The sequence below is a fragment of the Antedon mediterranea genome, chromosome 5 (assembly GCF_964355755.1).
Source record: "Antedon mediterranea chromosome 5, ecAntMedi1.1, whole genome shotgun sequence".
In the NCBI taxonomy this organism is placed as follows: Eukaryota; Metazoa; Echinodermata; class Crinoidea; order Comatulida; family Antedonidae; genus Antedon; species Antedon mediterranea.
In genome coordinates this window covers 31655696-31678547 of record NC_092674.1, presented here as the reverse complement: position 1 = coordinate 31678547, position 22852 = coordinate 31655696, and the positions used below count along the sequence as shown (strand labels likewise).

General features: G+C 32.1%; 1 protein-coding gene across 4 annotated transcripts; it reads right to left on the bottom strand.

The window, feature by feature from the left end:
* Positions 1-526: 526 nt before the first annotated feature.
* LOC140050518 (glutamate receptor 4-like) lies at positions 527-21920 on the bottom strand. Of its 4 annotated transcripts, none has more exons than XM_072095754.1 (19): positions 21142-21917; positions 20136-20318; positions 10558-10809; positions 9645-9820; positions 9380-9433; positions 9084-9245; positions 8659-8808; positions 8182-8289; positions 7717-7824; positions 7328-7453; positions 6928-7128; positions 6371-6753; positions 6037-6235; positions 5426-5673; positions 5057-5168; positions 4818-4943; positions 4241-4402; positions 3730-3747; positions 527-1839 (listed from the first exon to the last, which is right to left on the bottom strand). In XM_072095754.1, the coding sequence occupies exons 1-19, from the start codon at positions 21275-21277 to the stop codon at positions 1747-1749; spliced, it is 2997 nt and encodes a 998-aa protein (XP_071951855.1). In that variant the 5' UTR covers positions 21278-21917; the 3' UTR covers positions 527-1746. The 4 variants fall into 4 exon arrangements, with proteins under 4 accessions (XP_071951855.1, XP_071951856.1, XP_071951853.1 ...); XM_072095755.1 differs by having other exon boundaries at positions 4262-4402; positions 21142-21916; XM_072095752.1 differs by lacking the exon at positions 527-1839 and having other exon boundaries at positions 2944-3747; positions 21142-21920.
* Positions 21921-22852: the final 932 nt, after the last annotated feature.

Here is a 22852-nt window from a genome sequence, read left to right as displayed (position 1 = left end):
GAATATAATAATTTTAGTTTTACAAAATGTCACAGCATTCCGAAAAGAATTGGCGCCTCTTTAGTTTGAAAAGTAATCTCGAAATTAAAAAAAAAGGTGCAAATATCTCTAAAAAAAGAAGAATTCACTGAGTCCTAAAAAAATGTAAGAACTCCATGGGCTTAGGGTATGTTCCCATTGATGGCCAGAAAATTCGAATTGCAAATAATATATGCCATGCATATTAATTGCGTATTAATTTAATGTCTGACTGTCTGCAATGATCCCCCGAGAAGCATCCAGGCAGCGTAATTTTTTTTCCAGGACGAACGTGGGCAGAAGTCATGAATAATTCATGATTAATTATGACATAATAGGGAACATTTTGTTTGCCAACCGAAATGTTTGGTCTAGTGGTCCAGGCATCCATGAAGTGCTTCTCACGCCACCAACGACATACTACGGTATTAAACTTTTACCCCATCATCGGTATAATTTCAACACTTATTATACAATATATACAAATCAGACAGTTTACTGTTGCTTGCTATCTCTTTATTGCTTTTCTGTGATAAATGTAACATTAATTTAATAAGGAGCATTCAGCCATACACGAGTTAAATTGTATTTACATTTACAGTCTACAAAAATGGAGTTTTTTGCAAGTTACAGTGCAACTAATGGCGGTAAATAGGCCTACATTTTACTACAGCTTATGGAGTACTTAAATTGTTATTTAAGATGGCCGATCAGTCTAAAATTTAATCAGGTTAATTTACAAAAGTTTAAATGCAAATAATGAATCATAATGGCTGCAGTAGACATTAGTATTAATATATAAACAACCTGCTGCTTTGACTATAAACAAAACATTATGCTAACATTTTGATTTAAAAAATTGTGAAAATTGTTCGCATAATTAAAATTACCTACAATTATTGGACAAAAAGTACAATGTATTTGATATTAGTAAGCGTAGGTAATACGTTCAATATAGAGCTAAAAGCTATTAAATGTTCTAGCTGTATATTCGTATTTAGGCCTATGTATTTGATATTAGTAAGCGTAGGTAATACTTTCAACATAGAGCTAAAAGCTATTAAATGTTAGCCGAATATTATTATATAGCCTATAGTTACTATATTTACAAGAACACAATTGTCACACATACTTTAATGTCAAGAAGCATCAACTAATCTAAATTTCTTCGTATTAGCTTCCCATTGTAACTATTGTGATGCCATCAATAACATATGACCAGTAATATCACAGGAATTGACAAATTATTCTAACATTGTTTTGCTTTGAACATTTGATTAGATCATCAAAGAATATTCTTTGGTACTATGCCGTCGCAAATCTAAAGGCCAGTCGCCTACTATAGGACATACGGTACTAGGCCCACATTTTTATTAAACTAAGAGGTAGTAATTTTCTATTAATACATTTATAATATCGATAGTCTATTAATAATTAGCTAATAGTAAGTTATGTACATCATTACGATCTGACATTATGAATTTTACATTAAAGGTATTAAAAAGAAAAGGCAAAAACAAAAGGGTGAAGTAACACAATAATTAGAATAACTTCTGGTGAACACAAAGAAGATATTAATGATTCTGAAATCACTGTCTCACATTGTACAGTTTACATGATCAGGCTATTAAGAATATCTATTCGGCATTGCAAATAATCCATTTTGAGTTATTATACTTTATTCGGCTATATAAAGTTGTAATAGCCTCTATCTATTCGGCCTTGATTTCATACTTCTGTTCCAGTTCGGCTATATAAACTTGCAATATCAACAGTATTTCTTTCTTCCTCTTCATCGTCATCTTCTTCAGATAAGAATAACTGACAAGACAAGACAATTAGTTAGTGAAAGTACCGGTTGTAGTGCTTGGTAGCACACAGATATAACATTATGATTATAGGCCTATTAATTTTTCTCTCCAATAACATACCTTATTTTCAATAATTATTAAAACATAATCTCTTCTCTATTTTTAAAGATAATCTTTTCTCGATTTTTAAAATAGGCGGTAAATCATATGGAAAGCACAAATCCAAAATTTGAGAATGCTTATGTTAACAAATTTACAGTTTTTTTTTTTATTATTTTAATTTACTCAAAAGATCAAAAAAGTTATATTGATTACAAATTACAATACAGTGAATATTGGGAATGTCGGGAGTTCAAACTCATATCCTTGTTGTTCAGCGCAAACCAAAATAATGTTAAAATTCTACATTTCTTTTTTCACAATTAAGCTATTATAATTACCTTCATGCAAAAACATGTTTTTTTAGACAAGTATCAGCCTTATTACTAAAGTCTAATAATACAATATTTTTGTAGAAAAGACTACATCAATCAAACAGAATTCAACTCTAAAGGAAAGAATGATGATCTAATGGCAAAATATTATCATCTATGAAGCATTTTGATACATTTATTTTCAGCAACAATGAAAGCTCTGTAAAAATTATTGAATTGTAATAAAGATACATTGTATATAATAAGGTATAATATGAACATTGTGACATCTTCATTGAACATGCTTTGTTCCAAATAATGAACATTGTGACATCTTCATTGAACATGCTTTGTTCCAAATAATGAACATTGTGACATCTTCATTGAACATGCTTTGTTCCAAATAATTTGTACAGAGCTTATTACATAAAGCGAGTTGTTAGTTTTAAATAAAGTATTAAACGTTGCTATTGTTTTTAAAGCATTGTTATTGATACAATTTATGTAGGCATAAAGTTCTTCTTGCTTTGAAACTATAGTATTAAATATGGACGACGAAACACCACATAGGCATCTTAATCAAACAATATAATATAACACGATGCTTATGAATGTTTTGTATGATTGATTGTAAGTATTAAACACAGTTAGTGGAATGTAGTAGAATACAAATACAGAAACACACCGAATTAACAGGTGTACCTTAAACGAAATTTATTAAGAGAATTACAAAATGGACAAACTTTTACACAACAATATGCCTAGTAACGTGATCTAAAATTTGGATGCTTTTTTCATCGACAGTTAGGAGATGTATACAATTTAACAAAAACAATGACATTTTAATAACAAAATAAATGTTATGATTAGTTCAAATAATTTCGCTGATCGAGTTTCAATATTTTCTAATTTGTTAATTGTTAAGCATTCTAAACAATAGGACATTTATGTTAAAAAGCAAATACGTTTGATATACATACATTGTATTTGTTAGTGTATATTAAATGGCGACATAAATGAACATAGACAAACAAACAAATACAAGTTAAATGGGCTAATCTTTCTATAATTAGAGTTAGCAATTTATTTAAGATGAAATAAGTAAAATGTTTATGATGTTAATGAACACAATACTTTGAGTAAGTAAACAAATAAAAACAGTAGATATAATTGTTGCGAGACACGGCTTAGAAAATATTATGCCAAGGTGTTAACTATTTTAATAATTAGTAGAGTCTATAAATTCTACTTTAAAAATCTATCGGACTTTATTAAATATAAAGTATACAGTCGGACCATTTTTGATGGAAGATGTGATTTTAATACGTGGGTGATATAAAATGTTGTCTTGAACAAAATGAATAAGCAATGTATACTGCATTTTTAAACAGAAGACATGACATTCTGAAATGGGAATTTAAAAAGCAGACGAACATATTTTTGTAAATAAAATTGTGAGCCTTGATTAAAGGATGCAATTGCCTTACCGTTTCTTTCTTTTCAAGCTATAAGGATAAAAAAGGTTCTGCTAAGTTACAAAAGTCTATATAATTTCACTGTATTAGAAAGTAATACATTTACTCTAAACAACAGTGTCTATTAGTTTTTGTAGAAAAAGTACATTCTGAATTTGAATAATATGCAAGACGTTTTTATTAACAATCTTAAATAACATTTTAACGGTTAATAACATTTATAATTTAATACGTTAATCTACAAAACAAACAAGGACAACAAATCAAATTCATTTCAATCCAGTAATAATTATTACGCTGTTAGAAACTGGCTATAAATCTGTACATATCTAAAAAAATAATTTCTACAAAGGTAAATCTACATGTTCTGTAACTTCACAATATTACGTCAACATTTTAAAGTTGCGTCCAAATGCAAAAGAATGCAACGAGAATGTACAATGATATTATCGCTTTTGCTTACAATTTTAACATTCTTTAACTTTACACGCAACGTAATAATGACGTCATCTCATGAACTTACCACGTTTAAGTAATGATTTACCGTGCTGGTAGTTGACGGAGTGTAACGCATACTAGGAGGAGTTAACGCAGCCTTTGTATCGCGATACTGAGGAGTTAGAGGTAATCCCTCTCCTGTCACAGATAGCCTAGCCTTTTCCTTCAACACAACTGATATAGGAGTCTGGGAAATACATTCAAAGATGTTAATTGTATTTAATACAACGTGCAATTTACTAGCCTATTTGTCGATTTCACACGTTAGATATATCGTTTCTATGTGTTCTTGTACCCTATTAGCAGACAATAGTTTGTATTGGTTTATTATAACAAAAGCTGAAATGATATGTTTTTTTTTTTTGAGGTACAATTTGGGTCTAAGAGGTAGTGACTGTTAATGTCAGAGGAAATACATTCTTGTGTAAAATATTTTGACAAACTTTATCATGAAACAAGTTGTGGTTTTCTGGATCATCTTGTGTACAGCATCCATTTTAAGAACGACTTCATTTTGTTCTCTTTTTACATCATCAATATGACGCAGTATTAGTGTAAAGACAATCTATTGTTCATATTTTCACTGAATAACCATTTCCTACCCTTCTCTTCTTTGCTACTGCCTTGGACTTCCAACAAAACTGGAGTATTGCAACGACCATTGATACAAACAGACCAACAATCAAAATGTAAAACACTCCACCAAGATTTGTCATGTTCAAACGCCTCTGAAAGTCAAGTAAGTTTCTCAGTAAAAACCCTTATTATTCCTTTGTGGAAGTTATTCATTTTGACTGCCAAAACATGACAAAAAGAATGTTGGAATTAACACGACACTTACCCTAGGCTTTGAAGCATCAACACACTCGCTATTGTGATACCACCACTTATTTTCTAGCTTTAATAATGTACCATTTTCTCTTAGTTCTAAAATTGCAATGGTGAAGTGTTTCCTGTACATAAAGAAGCCAGAGGTTATTTTTCAATAGTGAATGACTCAATTTAAATAAAACAATATAAAAACTCTATACAACTGTTAACACAAATGGGGATATCGAGATTAAAGCTATAGGTCTATGCCTATAAGATCGGATATTACATGTATTATATTTTTAATTTAAAATCACCAGCAAACAACTTTACTACTAAGTATACAGACGTGTTTTAATTGACTAATACGTCACATTTTATTAAATTCTTTTCTTCAAACCTCAGCCAATCTCTCTCCTTTGAGAATGCAACACCATATCCTTTAGAATCTAAGTTCGGTCCAATCTTCATTGTATCACATGGTTCTCTCTGGTTATTGAATTCATTAACTGATGATTCCAAAAAGAATGCATACTTCCCCTTGGAGTGTCGAACTCGTTCTACACCCTCCTTGTTATCGGCTACAAAGTTATCGGAAGATTCTCTCATTCCATCCCAAATTTTCATCAACACTGGTGTTTTTGAATTCTGTAAATAATAATAATAGCAATCAGAGAGTTGCAACATCCACCAGGAGCAAAAGGAGAGAAGAAGGATCAAGAATCGTGATGAAGATCCGCCTTGTAGCCTAAAATTAGTAAAATAATAAAAAGTGGCCAACAATTTTGATCCTAGTCCGCATTGCCTCCACAATTTACTGAAGTCGTCCGTGATCACATATCTATCTGTGGTTATAATTTGGTAAAGATCCGTCTTTTAGTTTTGACGTTATTCTGCTAACAGACAAACACAACTACACATATCTCAGACAAATATAACCTCCCAGGAGGAGGTAACAATGTTTATTGAGAATAGGTTCCAAAGTGTACACATAATATTAAATTAGTTTACCTTAAAAAAATCCATAGTTGAACCATTTATGACAGCACCATATTTAATAATACTCTGATTAGCAAGGTCATCGACAGAATTAAAAGCAGGTATCATTACTTCAATAGTCAAAAATGCTGCTAGATTTGCTGTGTACGATGCGATAAATATCAGCGTAAAAAACCACCATACTGCACCGACAAGACGACCGCCGACTGACCTAAGAAAATAAAGAACATCATACATAACATGTTTAGTTGTTTACGAAAATGATTCAATTGCATTGATTCAAGTCATGTTTTAGTACCAAGTATTAAATACATTGTGCTGTGTTCGGAATATAATAAAAACATACCTTGGAGTGACTTCTCCACCCTGCTGCATCAGGGCTCCGAAAGAGAACCAAACACTGTTGTACATATTGAAATATATCGGACTCTCTTTCGAATTTGCTGATTTCTGACTACAAGTCTCAGGTTCTACTTCATATAAGTTCCATTCAGACGGACTAATTCGAGTCACCAAGTAAAGTACTACGGTGACACCAACATAAGCAAAGACAACACAAGTCCACACGTTAGCTTGAAGTGGCTTAAGAAACGAGAATATACCCGGTGTTGAGTGATGAGGTTTGTTATACATGATACTAATTCCTATGTTCATAAATGGTTTTGTAAAAAGTACAGCTTTCTCACGCTCTGCGTTTATTGTTAATCCTGCTACAGCCATATCTGCTTTCTGTAAGACAAAATGTATGTTTTAAGGGTTAAATCTGGTAAACGTTGATTTTATCAAATGCTAACTTGTAGTTCCACTATATTGTTAACATAGTTGTCATCACCATTACGATCATTACCACTATTCAATTCTTAATAAAAACATTGATTAACATTCATCACCACCATCATTTACCCCTGTCATTACTTCTCCGACCATTCCATTCCATGTACCAGTGTTATTCGATCCATACTGTTGATCAGCAACGATTTTTATTCGATATTTAAAGTGTATTTTGTTTGCAAGATAGGTTAGCAGATCAGCACAGTAACCTTCAAATTGCTCGTTCCCAGCGTTCTTGTCTTCGTCATCCTTCCTCATCAAAAATGGTTTGTCCTTTTCCAAAACAAACAAAAACACATTATAACTATTGTAAAAATGTTGTAAGAATGAGTAGGTTAAATATATATTTGCATTGAGAAGTATACATTAATGTTTGTGTTTATTAACAAAAACTTTAAAAAATTATTAGTCCTATATCGAATACAAGCTGCATTAAGTGTGTAGGACTAATACCTATACCTTACTTCCTTACCAAAATTGAAGTGACAATTAATTCTCTTTGTTTTAAAATTTCAACCTCGTCTTTATTGTCAACGGAATCTTCAGTAAAATTAGCAAATTGTAAACGCACGCTCCTATCTGACTTCCATGTTGCAATCTATAATAATTGTAATCAACAAATTTGATTAAACCTTAGTATCGGTCGCGTAATGTTTAATATGAAAATTATTAATGTCGTCATTATCATCATAATCAAAAATAAAACTCATATCATCAACATGGAGGAAATACACTTGAATCTAAATTCTCATTCTCATCATCATCAACCGTAAACTTAATCTTTATAAAACTTAAATCCATCTTGTTATACTTAAGTAATGTAGGCTACAGACACTTAATCATTCAGTCATGAGTATTTACCGGTATGAATTCAGAATCCTTAATACCAATAACTTGAAGCGTGTATGATGTACGTTCTCCTGTGACGTTATCAAATTGAATTGATCCGGACAAACCGTCAACTATCATCTGCAAATATATGTCAAATTAAACGACACATTTTAGGTCAGAAATACTTAATATGCATATCATAAACGTAATACGTGTTTGATTGACATCCCATGTGAATTCACCATATTATTTGCATTCTGTCACATTGAAGTTTAAATCGTTTGACTCAGCATTTTATCTGTCAACGTAATATAATTAAAATCTAAAGAAAATGTTTAGTTTAGGAATGTGAATTATCATCAAAGAATGATATTTAATTCAATAACATTTACAAATATTTATAACGAAGATATTATAATGATATTATGAATAATATCTAGTCGTATTCTGTCAATATTGGATAATTCTGTGATCATAGGTTTAATAATGCAATACCTCTTGAAAAGCTGAGATGTAAGTTCGACCCTGGGTGCACCCATGTGCATCCACGCTGGATTCTGCCAACTTTTGCAAACAGCAACACGACATTAGACACTCGTTTTTCTGATTAATGAAGAAAATTGAAATAAATTTAAAAAAAACACTTTAATTTGTTGCATGAGAACCATTTCACAGAGTTTAGTATTATTACCACAGATGAACTTTCATGCTAATTAGGTATAGAGTCGACATTATGTACTACCAGTAATGTAATTTGATAGTACCAAGAAAATGTTATCATGAAAGCATGGTGAAACATAATAATAGATGACGGCTGACTACTATTCAACAGTACTGTTAATTACTACAAAATCACTGAACAATAGAGAAGATTAATGTGTGACAGATTACCACAATTAAGTTTAGTTTTACATCACACAAACATACATTTTCATATATTAAGTGCTTGTCATGTTATGATGCGTAACTCACCCGAAGTCTGGAACAACATTTTGAATCAAAAAACCTGCTACAGAAACATTGTGATCGTTGACTGACGGGCATGTATGAATACTTAGCAAGTACTGTTTCGAAGGCATTCAGCAAGACAAGTGAAAGGTCATGGAGCAATATGGCATCAGCCTAATAATAAATGTTAATGCAACTTAAAATTTTTCTATTAAAGAGAATACATTTAAAGCAACAGATCGAACCTTCTTACCTCTGTGACGTAAACATTGTTTGTAGTAGTACATTATTTAAAAGTGTTGTCGAACATTTTACATAAATAGTTTGTAAAAATGTCAATTAATTTGCTCCCTACTTCTAGGTATATCTCTTTGATTGTTATTCTTGAATAAACAAAAATTATTTTATTAATAAAAACTAAAACGTAATACAATTACGTTAAAACTTACGTCTGGGCGGTCAATCGTAACGTTATTTTTAATATTTGTTCTGTCACTGCAATTGACGGTCAAATTGAATAATCTTGAGTTTGATTGGTTCACGGGTAACTGAAAGGCTGTTAAGTTCATTCCTCCGTAAATGAAACTGTTAACTTTTAACTTATTAGCATTCTGTTTGATAGAAATAAAAATAGATATAAAAGTCCATGCAAAGCAAAGAAAACAAGACATTTGATTTATAATGCCTTTAGTATTTTACTTAATCATATGAAAATGAAATAGGCCTTTTTCATGTCAATACTCACCAAGTTTACGACTACAAAATGGAAGTTAAACGTTACCATTCCTAGTAAGGCTGCCTGGGTAAATTCAAAGTAAAAATTAAATAGATAATCGTAAAAATACAGATATAAATACAGTCCCGGAATACTAGAGGAGGAAGACATAACAATGCTGGTTATAAGTTTCTTAAAATTTGGTATTTAATAATGAGGTACATTATGCATTAGTTAGATGTGTATGTGCTTAAAAAAGTTTGGTTGGTAAGTATAAAAGCAAGCAATAACTTACGTTATCTAAAACCGTTTGTGTTATACGTACAGGAGCATCAACAACATAGAATGTCCAGCCTTTATCTCGTAGACTTTGTATATCGTCCCTTATATTGCCTGTTATTTTCTTAAATATAGTACTGTTCATGTAGGAATTTGATAAATTGGACTTCAGGTTTTGATATCTTAAAAATGCTGAAAATAATATAACATAACATTATATCTGAGGGTTTTTTTACCTTAGTAAGTCATAATATGTATAAGCTACAAACGTTTTACATGTAGACGATAAAAAATAAACTGTCGAGAGATATCATACATTATCATTGAAATGATTTTATAACACGGTTGGAATAGAAAAATCGAAACTCATTAGTTTGGTTGAACTCGTTTAACTTTAACTTAAAATGATTAATTCTGACTTTAATGACAATTTAAAATATAATTAGCAAAATACTTAGAAGTTTTGCCACAGGTGATAAGTTCATATCTATACTGAATTCAAAGAATATAATTACGGCGGTTTGAGCATTACTATTGTATTGCGCGTGAGTTGGTATGGTCCACATGTACAATAATGTAATATGAATTCCACTGGGAAGAAACACATTTTATAAGTATTAATAATACACTGTGAATGGACATGAAATTCATAAGAATAGTCTTAAGAAAAAAAATCTTAACAAGTTAGAATGTGTTTGCAATGGTAGGCGATCTACGTTTACCGTTATGACCAGGAACGAGTAAAATGTAAGTTTACTCTTTGACAGATTAATGTATGTTAATTCTACAGAAATTATATACTGGAATTATTGCATAAAAATAGTTACTCTAGGCCTACTACTATGTAATACTGCTATTGAAATACTATTTTGGTTATATCTCAAATACGAGACATAGAAGATAAGAGCAAGATCATGACAGAACATTACCTTCTTCATTTGCATATAAATAAGCTACTCTCTCGGGTGAATAACGTGTAATGATATCCAATAGCGGTAATACCAGAGAGGGTTTTAAACTCCACGTAAAATCAAAGTTTTGATTAGGATAGAGTTCTTTTGGGGACAAACTCGTTGTAATGTATGGGACGCCAAGAGTCCTTGTATATGCATCTATGACAGCCAGTGTAGCCGGAGCCATGTGTCCGCCAAGAATGTTAAAGTTTGATATTTGCCAACACACTACGGAAAAAAGAAGATTTGTTTAATCGATTTTGAAGAACAATAATTGGTTTTCCAATTCTAATTGTACAATCAAGAAAATATAGGACTGTTTTATTCAAGAATTACGACTGTACGTGACAGAATATTATAATAACCATAGTATGATAGCTTGGCACTGTTTCGTAACTTTGCTTGCCGGAAATTGAAGAACACAACATACAATACATCACTTTAATATTTATAATGCAATAACATGTATTTATTTGTAATATTTAACATTTAAATTCTCGATTTATAATTCATATAGATAAATAGTGTATTATTTTTTGGCACAAGAATCATATCATAATTGATATAACAGAAAGAAATGAATTCCAACTTCAAACATAATGGTTTAATGTGCAACATTAATTTACCTTAGATGATTGTTTTATTTACAATAAAGTATATTTCAACGAAAAAGCAAGAGCCACAAAAAACTGCTGTTAACACTGGTGATATACTTTTTTTACCACGTCTAAAACTCTATGTAATCAAAATAATTTGAAATACTATTGTTTATGATATAAACTGATTGATTTTTTCCGGTTAATATTAGAAAAAAAAGGTACGCCGCCAACTGACATGGAGTTAGACCAGGTCATTATTATCTAAAATGCATACTTTCATGAATATGTTTAGTGCGCGTGGCGGTTAGCTAAGGTCACAAGGGGAAAACCAACCAATAATCCACTACAAAAACTTAGAGCTCTACGACAGAAGACGCGCATCAACGCCTAATGGTACCGCCGGGAATTTCGCGCCAAATTATACGCATCTATTATTCATTGTAATAAACCAGGCTGCGAATAATTTAATACGTAGAGAATTGCTAGAAGCTGAAAACGAACTTCTTCTAATCAATACAGTCATTTTATCATAAACAAAAATATCGAAATTTAATTCTCTTGAGCACACAAATAAATAGGATCTATGATTAGTTATTTGTTTTGCTGATCAGAGGTGATTTGATGAAAATGTTCGTTTTAACAACACATATTTATGTGAATAGACAGCATGAATATTGACCGTAAGAAGGACAGAGCTAAATTGTTAGTGATATCTAAAATCGAACTATACTGGATTAATAGTTTACAAAAAATCTAACAGAAAACTCTGTATTGTTCCTTTAACTATTGCATGTTAAATAATAAAACAATAAATAATAATAATAAACTGTAACTACAACCACAAACAACTATACCATTATACAGCTTTTCACTATATTCTTATTAAGGTTTATTTGTTTTTTTTTTTCAAAACACAAAGTCAAGTCATAACTCCGGATTACAATTAACCTAAAGATGTCAACAGTCTGGTTATGGTGTGGATGAATTAAGCTTAAGGAACATATCTTGGAAGACGTACTCAATTGTAGATCTACAAGAACTTACATTTTGCTTTCCTACATCCCCGCCTTAGGCCAGTACTCGCAAGAATAGATCACGTGTTCGTGCGTGTGTCTAGTTAATTTGCATATCAACTGTATATCAAACTTATGGAAACCATCCATCACATAATGCTCTATGAACAATGTGAATGCATTCCACTAAATTTAACCAATGTTTAAAGTTTAGTATTATCACTATGAAATTTATAATTAGATTTAATATTATATATTTGTAAATCAATTTACATAATTAGACAGAACACTTGGTAGCCATCAACTGTGCGTTTTAAAAAAAGGTAATGTATGCTTTTGCAATCGTTCATTCGTGCAACCTTTCTCTATAAACGGACATGCAACAACGATTTTGTCATCAACTCGTAAAACAACACGTATTACCACCTTTAGGATTCTGCTTTATGACAATACAATCTATACAACAGTAGAACATAATGCAGACCTTTTTAGTAGTGTGTGTATAGTATAATACTGTATACATTTTTATAGTACCCTTGTAATGCATTAAATGAATACTTAAAATTGTACATACATTGTGTTACATCGCTAAATTGCGATGTAACATTTTTAAATAAACAAAAATAACTATCTTGTTTATGATTTTTTTATTGTATTTGTGGATCTTTTTAAATTGTGGCAACATTTCTCCTGTTATGAAAATTTATTGGCACTCACACATGAACAAAACATATATTCATCAATTACATCATTAAAACATTAATGGATATTTTAAAAAAAACTTTGCCTAAGAGCAGTGCAAATTAAGGCAATGTTAAATCAATACTGCTGTAAAGTCAGTATTTTAATAGATCTATCGACATATTATACTCTAAGCACGTTCTTGACACACTTGTCTGGTCTGAAATATTTAATATTGTTTCTGTTTTAATTGCTCTTTATTTAGTGTGATATTCTAAAGTTTGATTTGTCTCATTTATAAACATTAAGTTAAGTCTGCTAAAGGCAAGTACCATTTCCAACAGTTCTCTGAGAAGAATATAGGTATGATGAAATAGCTTTAGGTAAATTCTTTAAATAATTATCATTTGCAAAATATCGTTCCAAGTTAAATCACTTAGGTTTACATTGAGTTGCATCATTAATACGAAAATAATGAAAGATTAAAATAAATCACTGGGAAATAATATTCAATACAAAATGTAAATCATGGTATACTATAGTAGGTGATAACATATAGGTACCGGTAAAAGCTGAAAACACCAATTTGTCAGGCAATTCTGTGTTTTTAATGCACAATTATATTTACGTGTTAACCTGTTCACAAAATCTGCCCATTCATTAAAATCAGAAGAAAAAAATAAGTACCTATATCGAGGGAATACATTTTGCATATCACGTGTTTGATTATAATGCATTATAGAGTAAAAACTGAATTTAACTTTAAATCAGAAATGCTTTTATCATATTTGTAATAATCAACATGGGAATAAAACATCATAATGCATGATATTCCTGAACATTGGGTCTATAAATATTTGATTTTTTATTTAATTTCACGAATGTTTAAAACGTTCAACAGAAGGTAGATAGTTTGGTAAATTTGCTCAATATTAGTAGTTTTGAGAGGAAGTTCATGTCCATTATTCAAGATTAAAACCAAGGACGTAAAAAACATGTAATGATATTCTCCATTTACTAGATAAAAAAAGAAGGCTATTAATAATGAACCTACACATAATGATAATTCCAAGTGAAAGCGCTTTGAATTTGAAACAAGTACACTATTTATTGTGGCAACTTCACCTTTCTAATAGGAAGATAATTTAAAACATGTGTATACGTAATTTGCACTTCACAATTGTTTGACTATACGATATCTTTCGAATATTGTTATATTTTTATTTATGCTTTTTTGTTGGCTCTTTAGATTAGAGTTCGTACGGTACGTCACACGTTGCGATATTTAAAGATAGAATAAAGATATACGGTATTTAACTGAGACTGATGATTAATGACATCACATTTTTACACTGTGAACTGGTACTCTACGTATTAAGCATAATTATATATTCATGTATCTATGTAGATTTATAAGCCAGATTTATGTTGAGATAACATATACTTTTATTTAAGATTCACTAGGGAGCAATTTATTAAATGCTTTATGAAACCAAGGTAACATTGCGTAATGTTTAGCATATTATTCATATGACCTACTGTATTATGGAATATATATGAGTACGTTTCTCGACATTAAAAATTTCTCAGAATATCAGAATTAGAAATGTGCACGTATTTACGGTGCAAATACAGGCTATAAAACAACAGAATTAAAATTAATATGATCTCAATTTTTAAGTTGTTACATAATTTGAGTATAAATCAATAACTGTATTGATAAAATGTTCAATAAGGCTTCATTAAAAGTTGTTAATGTGTAACGTTACTATGAAAGCCAAATGTCGCTAGTGCATGGTATCACTGGATGTAGGCGAAATGCATTCAACTTATAAGCAGGCGCCGAATATATAATGACTATTGCACACACATTTTCTTCTTATATTTAAAAACAGTAATGGTAACGTTCACTATATTGACATTACATATTATACGGGTTCTGCTATTTTTGTTTCAGTTCCATTTTCATAATTGACGGTTATAGTTGGTTATCCTATTTTACGTTTGTAAACTCCAAATAAACGCGTACCCACTGCCGTGTAACAACTGAAACATTTTTTTTTTTTTGTAGCTAGATTATTCGTTATATTTAAACAATTTACTGTAAGGCAGATAATTTAAACACCTTTATCACTATATTGCTAGACGGAGATTACTGCCAAACCTAGAACTGTGGTTCCAAACTATTGGGGCATAGCAAATATCGATGGAAGACCCTGCTGTAAATTCTTTTTACAAACATCAATAAATAAGTCAATATAATTATGAATTGTTTCAATGCTTATACCTAACAACACAGGCAACAAAGGTCCCTGCTTCTATATGTATACTGTAGAAAGACAAAATAATAATTAATTGTTTCAATGCTTATACCTAACAACACAGGCAACAAAGGTCCCTGCTTCTATATGTATACTGTAGAAAGACAAAATAATAATTAATTGTTGCAATGCTTATACCTAACAACACAGGCAACAAAGGTTCCTGCTTCTATATGTATACTGTAGAAAGACAATATAATTATGAATTGTTGCAATGCTTATACCTAACAACACAGGCAACAAAGGTCCCTGCTTCTATATGTATACTGTAGAAAGACAAAATAATAATTAATTGGTTCACTTTACAATAATTACTGCACATAGTAAAGCTCAATGCTAATACGTGTCAAAGAAGAACTATCGATAATGAGAAAGTGAATCGTATTAACTAATGCTTAATCTACATCATTCTTTTTTTAGTAAAAGAATAAAGTACTTGTATTATACTTACATTCCCTTTCAAATTCACGGGGGTTATTTACGTCTGTGTATCGTAACACTGCCATTATTATACTTACATTCCCTTTCAAATTCACGGGGGTTATTTACGTCTGTGTATCGTAACACTGCCATTATTATACTTACATTCCCTTTCAAATTCACGGGGGTTATTTACGTCTGTGTATCGTAACACTGCCATTATTATACTTACATTCCCTTTCAAATTCACGGGGGTTATTTACGTCTGTGTATCGTAACACTGCCATTATTATACTTACATTCCCTTTCAAATTCACGGGGGTTATTTACGTCTGTGTATCGTAACACTGCCATTATTATACTTACATTCCCTTTCAAATTCACGGGGGTTATTTACGTCTGTGTATCGTAACACTGCCATTATTATACTTACATTCCCTTTCAAATTCACGGGGGTTATTTACGTCTGTGTATCGTAACACTGCCATTATTATACTTACATTCCCTTTCAAATTCACGGGGGTTATTTACGTCTGTGTATCGTAACACTGCCATTATTATACTTACATTCCCTTTCAAATTCACGGGGGTTATTTACGTCTGTGTATCGTAACACTGCCATTATTATACTTACATTCCCTTTCAAATTCACGGGGGTTATTTACGTCTGTGTATCGTAACACTGCCATTATTATACTTACATTCCCTTTCAAATGCACGGGGGTTATTTACGTCTGTGTATCGTAACACTGCCATTATTATACTTACATTCCCTTTCAAATTCACGGGGGTTATTTACGTCTGTGTATCGTAACACTGCCATTATTATACTTACATTCCCTTTCAAATTCACGGGGGTTATTTACGTCTGTGTATCGTAACACTGCCATTATTATACTTACATTCCCTTTCAAATTCACGGGGGTTATTTACGTCTGTGTATCGTAACACTGCCATTATTATACTTACATTCCCTTTCAAATTCACGGGGGTTATTTACGTCTGTGTATCGTAACACTGCCATTATTATACTTACATTCCCTTTCAAATTCACGGGGGTTATTTACGTCTGTGTATCGTAACACTGCCATTATTATACTTACATTCCCTTTCAAATGCACGGGGGTTATTTACGTCTGTGTATCGTAACACTGCCATTATTATACTTACATTCCCTTTCAAATTCACGGGGGTTATTTACGTCTGTGTATCGTAACACTGCCATTATTATACTTACATTCCCTTTCAAATTCACGGGGGTTATTTACGTCTGTGTATCGTAACACTGCCATTATTATACTTACATTCCCTTTCAAATTCACGGGGGTTATTTACGTCTGTGTATCGTAACACTGCCATTATTATACTTACATTCCCTTTCAAATTCACGGGGGTTATTTACGTCTGTGTATCGTAACACTGCCATTATTATACTTACATTCCCTTTCAAATTCACGGGGGTTATTTACGTCTGTGTATCGTAACACTGCCATTATTATACTTACATTCCCTTTCAAATTCACGGGGGTTATTTACGTCTGTGTATCGTAACACTGCCATTATTATACTTACATTCCCTTTCAAATTCACGGGGGTTATTTACGTCTGTGTATCGTAACACTGCCATTATTATACTTACATTCCCTTTCAAATTCACGGGGGTTATTTACGTCTGTGTATCGTAACACTGCCATTATTATACTTACATTCCCTTTCAAATTCACGGGGGTTATTTACGTCTGTGTATCGTAACACTGCCATTATTATACTTACATTCCCTTTCAAATTCACGGGGGTTATTTACGTCTGTGTATCGTAACACTGCCATTATTATACTTACATTCCCTTTCAAATTCACGGGGGTTATTTACGTCTGTGTATCGTAACACTGCCATTATTATACTTACATTCCCTTTCAAATTCACGGGGGTTATTTACGTCTGTGTATCGTAACACTGCCATTATTATACTTACATTCCCTTTCAAATTCACGGGGGTTATTTACGTCTGTGTATCGTAACACTGCCATTATTATACTTACATTCCCTTTCAAATTCACGGGGGTTATTTACGTCTGTGTATCGTAACACTGCCATTATTATACTTACATTCCCTTTCAAATTCACGGGGGTTATTTACGTCTGTGTATCGTAACACTGCCATTATTATACTTACATTCCCTTTCAAATTCACGGGGGTTATTTACGTCTGTGTATCGTAACACTGCCATTATTATACTTACATTCCCTTTCAAATTCACGGGGGTTATTTACGTCTGTGTATCGTAACACTGCCATTATTATACTTACATTCCCTTTCAAATTCACGGGGGTTATTTACGTCTGTGTATCGTAACACTGCCATTATTATACTTACATTCCCTTTCAAATTCACGGGGGTTATTTACGTCTGTGTATCGTAACACTGCCATTATTATACTTACATTCCCTTTCAAATTCACGGGGGTTATTTACGTCTGTGTATCGTAACACTGCCATTATTATACTTACATTCCCTTTCAAATTCACGGGGGTTATTTACGTCTGTGTATCGTAACACTGCCATTATTATACTTACATTCCCTTTCAAATTCACGGGGGTTATTTACGTCTGTGTATCGTAACACTGCCATTATTATACTTACATTCCCTTTCAAATTCACGGGGGTTATTTACGTCTGTGTATCGTAACACTGCCATTATTATACTTACATTCCCTTTCAAATTCACGGGGGTTATTTACGTCTGTGTATCGTAACACTGCCATTATTATACTTACATTCCCTTTCAAATTCACGGGGGTTATTTACGTCTGTGTATCGTAACACTGCCATTATTATACTTACATTCCCTTTCAAATTCACGGGGGTTATTTACGTCTGTGTATCGTAACACTGCCATTATTATACTTACATTCCCTTTCAAATTCACGGGGGTTATTTACGTCTGTGTATCGTAACACTGCCATTATTATACTTACATTCCCTTTCAAATTCACGGGGGTTATTTACGTCTGTGTATCGTAACACTGCCATTATTATACTTACATTCCCTTTCAAATTCACGGGGGTTATTTACGTCTGTGTATCGTAACACTGCCATTATTATACTTACATTCCCTTTCAAATTCACGGGGGTTATTTACGTCTGTGTATCGTAACACTGCCATTATTATACTTACATTCCCTTTCAAATGCACGGGGGTTATTTACGTCTGTGTATCGTAACACTGCCATTATTATACTTACATTCCCTTTCAAATTCACGGGGGTTATTTACGTCTGTGTATCGTAACACTGCCATTATTATACTTACATTCCCTTTCAAATTCACGGGGGTTATTTACGTCTGTGTATCGTAACACTGCCATTATTATACTTACATTCCCTTTCAAATTCACGGGGGTTATTTACGTCTGTGTATCGTAACACTGCCATTATTATACTTACATTCCCTTTCAAATTCACGGGGGTTATTTACGTCTGTGTATCGTAACACTGCCATTATTATACTTACATTCCCTTTCAAATTCACGGGGGTTATTTACGTCTGTGTATCGTAACACTGCCATTATTATACTTACATTCCCTTTCAAATTCACGGGGGTTATTTACGTCTGTGTATCGTAACACTGCCATTATTATACTTACATTCCCTTTCAAATTCACGGGGGTTATTTACGTCTGTGTATCGTAACACTGCCATTATTATACTTACATTCCCTTTCAAATTCACGGGGGTTATTTACGTCTGTGTATCGTAACACTGCCATTATTATACTTACATTCCCTTTCAAATTCACGGGGGTTATTTACGTCTGTGTATCGTAACACTGCCATTATTATACTTACATTCCCTTTCAAATTCACGGGGGTTATTTACGTCTGTGTATCGTAACACTGCCATTATTATACTTACATTCCCTTTCAAATTCACGGGGGTTATTTACGTCTGTGTATCGTAACACTGCCATTATTATACTTACATTCCCTTTCAAATTCACGGGGGTTATTTACGTCTGTGTATCGTAACACTGCCATTATTATACTTACATTCCCTTTCAAATGCACGGGGGTTATTTACGTCTGTGTATCGTAACACTGCCATTATTATACTTACATTCCCTTTCAAATTCACGGGGGTTATTTACGTCTGTGTATCGTAACACTGCCATTATTATACTTACATTCCCTTTCAAATTCACGGGGGTTATTTACGTCTGTGTATCGTAACACTGCCATTATTATACTTACATTCCCTTTCAAATTCACGGGGGTTATTTACGTCTGTGTATCGTAACACTGCCATTATTATACTTACATTCCCTTTCAAATTCACGGGGGTTATTTACGTCTGTGTATCGTAACACTGCCATTATTATACTTACATTCCCTTTCAAATTCACGGGGGTTATTTACGTCTGTGTATCGTAACACTGCCATTATTATACTTACATTCCCTTTCAAATTCACGGGGGTTATTTACGTCTGTGTATCGTAACACTGCCATTATTATACTTACATTCCCTTTCAAATTCACGGGGGTTATTTACGTCTGTGTATCGTAACACTGCCATGGTTGTGAAGGGCGCTCGCTTATCGTCAAACACTTGGTTATGTTCCAGTATTGCTCTTGCGAAACTACAGTTCAACACTAAGTTACCATCAAATTTGGCTTTACTTGAGCCGACATGAAGAATTATTCCTGTAAAGGACAAATCTATTGGTTTAACATCATTGTAAAGACAGATTTATTTCAATCATTCATTCATATGGACCATTGAATGTGGAAACAACACAATGTTAACAAATTAATTTTTTAATGCTTTTTATGTAAATGTGTGGTTAAAATTATAACTAATAGTACTGTATGCATGGCACAGCTCGGCGTGGTAACCTTATCGGTAATTTAAATAAATTATTCATGAAACGTGTAACATTCTGTGATCTCTGATGATTATAAGGCGCTGTAAATCCTTCAAAATGTCACAGAAAGACATTGCCTATACGCTATTACCACTATCCGACTATCTGTCATAATTTAGTTGGCCCTAATAATAATTTCCAAAAAGGCTATTTCAAATTGTTAGCTAAATGTAGTATTTAATTTGAATAACACCCGTGTTTAACGAAGAGGTCTCTTAGTGTAGTACAAACACAGTTATGATAATAACTTTTATGCTAATATATTACTATTATGTCTGATGTGTATGGTTGACTAAACTGTAACACTCAATTTAGTTCAATGCCAGTAAATATTACTATGTCTCTGTGTGTACAACTGAGATAGTTTGCTTAGATCATGTTCAATCTAAAATCAATTGCAACACAAAAAGTCCAAATGAAACTAATAAACCTATGGATGAATATGCCTAAATATATTAACAAAATAATGGGTACGGTAAAATATATATATAATATGTTATTATAAACTAGGCCTATAAAAACAAAATCACGTCCACTTTTACAGTGTAGGCCTAGTATTAGTTCCCTCCATGTCTTTTTAAAACAATAATAAATGAACCTACCTGCCCTAGCAAAATCGGGATTATATGGCTCTGGACATTCGCTCTTACACAGCGATGCATTGCTGGAATCTTGGCAATGTATAGACTGGATAACATACATCAATAGTACGATGAAAGGGTAGAAAAACAACCACATTTTGTTAGTAACGCAGACAAAATGTACAAAACACGATAAACAGGGTATTATTGCTTCGAATATAATTGGTTCAGACTTTCTAGATAACTTTCAAACGACGTATTGGTTACAAACCAGATTCAATGAATTTCCAAAAACGAAATCAGAATTGATTACATGTTTGTTAATATCCACTGGTTCTAAAATTCTTGTTGTGCATGCCTTTAATACGATTGAACAAAACAACCGCATATTTTTACAATGAAGTTTTGCAAAACATTGATCTACATAAGTTTAAGAAAAGCACTGGAACCGGCTTTGAAAACAGGCTATAGGTTAATCTTCGTCGTCGGGTATGGTGAAGCAAAATGAAAAATCTTTCGATAAAAAATAATCAATGATGATTGGATAAATTAACAACAAATTGAATGGTTGTAGGCGACAGGTTGTTATTAGCGATCTATTATCGTCGTATAACTTCACATACGTCTGCAGGTGCATTTTTACGTTTGTTTAGGTACAAAATGATTCCATCCAATGGACTGTAGTAGACGTCGGCATCTTACATTGAACAGCCAGAAAAATCATATAATAAAGTAATTTCTTCTTAATGATATTTTCATTCAAATTCGTCGATTGAGTACTTTTCGGAAAGCAGTTAAAACCTTTTCAGCATCAATCTGACTGTGAAATCGGATAGCGCTAAAATAGTTGTATGGTAACTGGCTCTCGGATAGAGTTACTAAACAGCGTATGCAGTAGGCGATGCCGTGCATAAAGCAGCGTCAATTGTCGAAATACGATGTAAAAAAGGTGATATTTCCATAGATTATGTTCCAATAGAAAATGAGGAAACTAGTTCAGAAAAAAGATCGGATGCGAGAAGCCAATTACGCCGATTTACTCAAGCGTGAAATTCAAATACCTGAGTAGAAACGGTTGACGACATATCACGATGGCGAATGAGCATACACTCTAACTCTCTTTCAACGCTTTTCTCAACATTTATAACCAAGCTTTACTGTACTGAGTAATTCATGTTAATTCTTAGAAATATAGCACTATTATATCAATTATTTAAATTAATTAAAATAATTACAGTCAATCATGTATCGGTAATGATTGGCATGATTTTGTGTCCATATTTATGGTTTACCCACAATTTAAAAACACTGTAGTAAACCTATATACATTTTTAAATAATTTGTCAAGGACGAGATTTTCTGACTAATGATGCTTATATGACCATAGTGGAAAACACCTTAATTATTTAAAAATAAAGAATATTAATTTTTTAGGTCCAGAATTTTGTTGCTCATTATACTTTTCTGATTTTGATGAATTAGAAGAGTTTATAAACATAATATAAACTGTCAAAAAACATCATTAATCTTGATTATTAAAAAAATAATAAATAAATACATTCAACCATCATTTTAGCAAAGTTCTTTTGTAAAACGTTTTTTTAGACCTATTTTGTTTCTGAATACTAAATCGATATTTATCTTTAAATTGACATTTGAATTGCATTACAGAATAACTCAAATTTAATTCATTCTTGTCAAACGTATAGCAGATCTTTCAATGACATTTTGA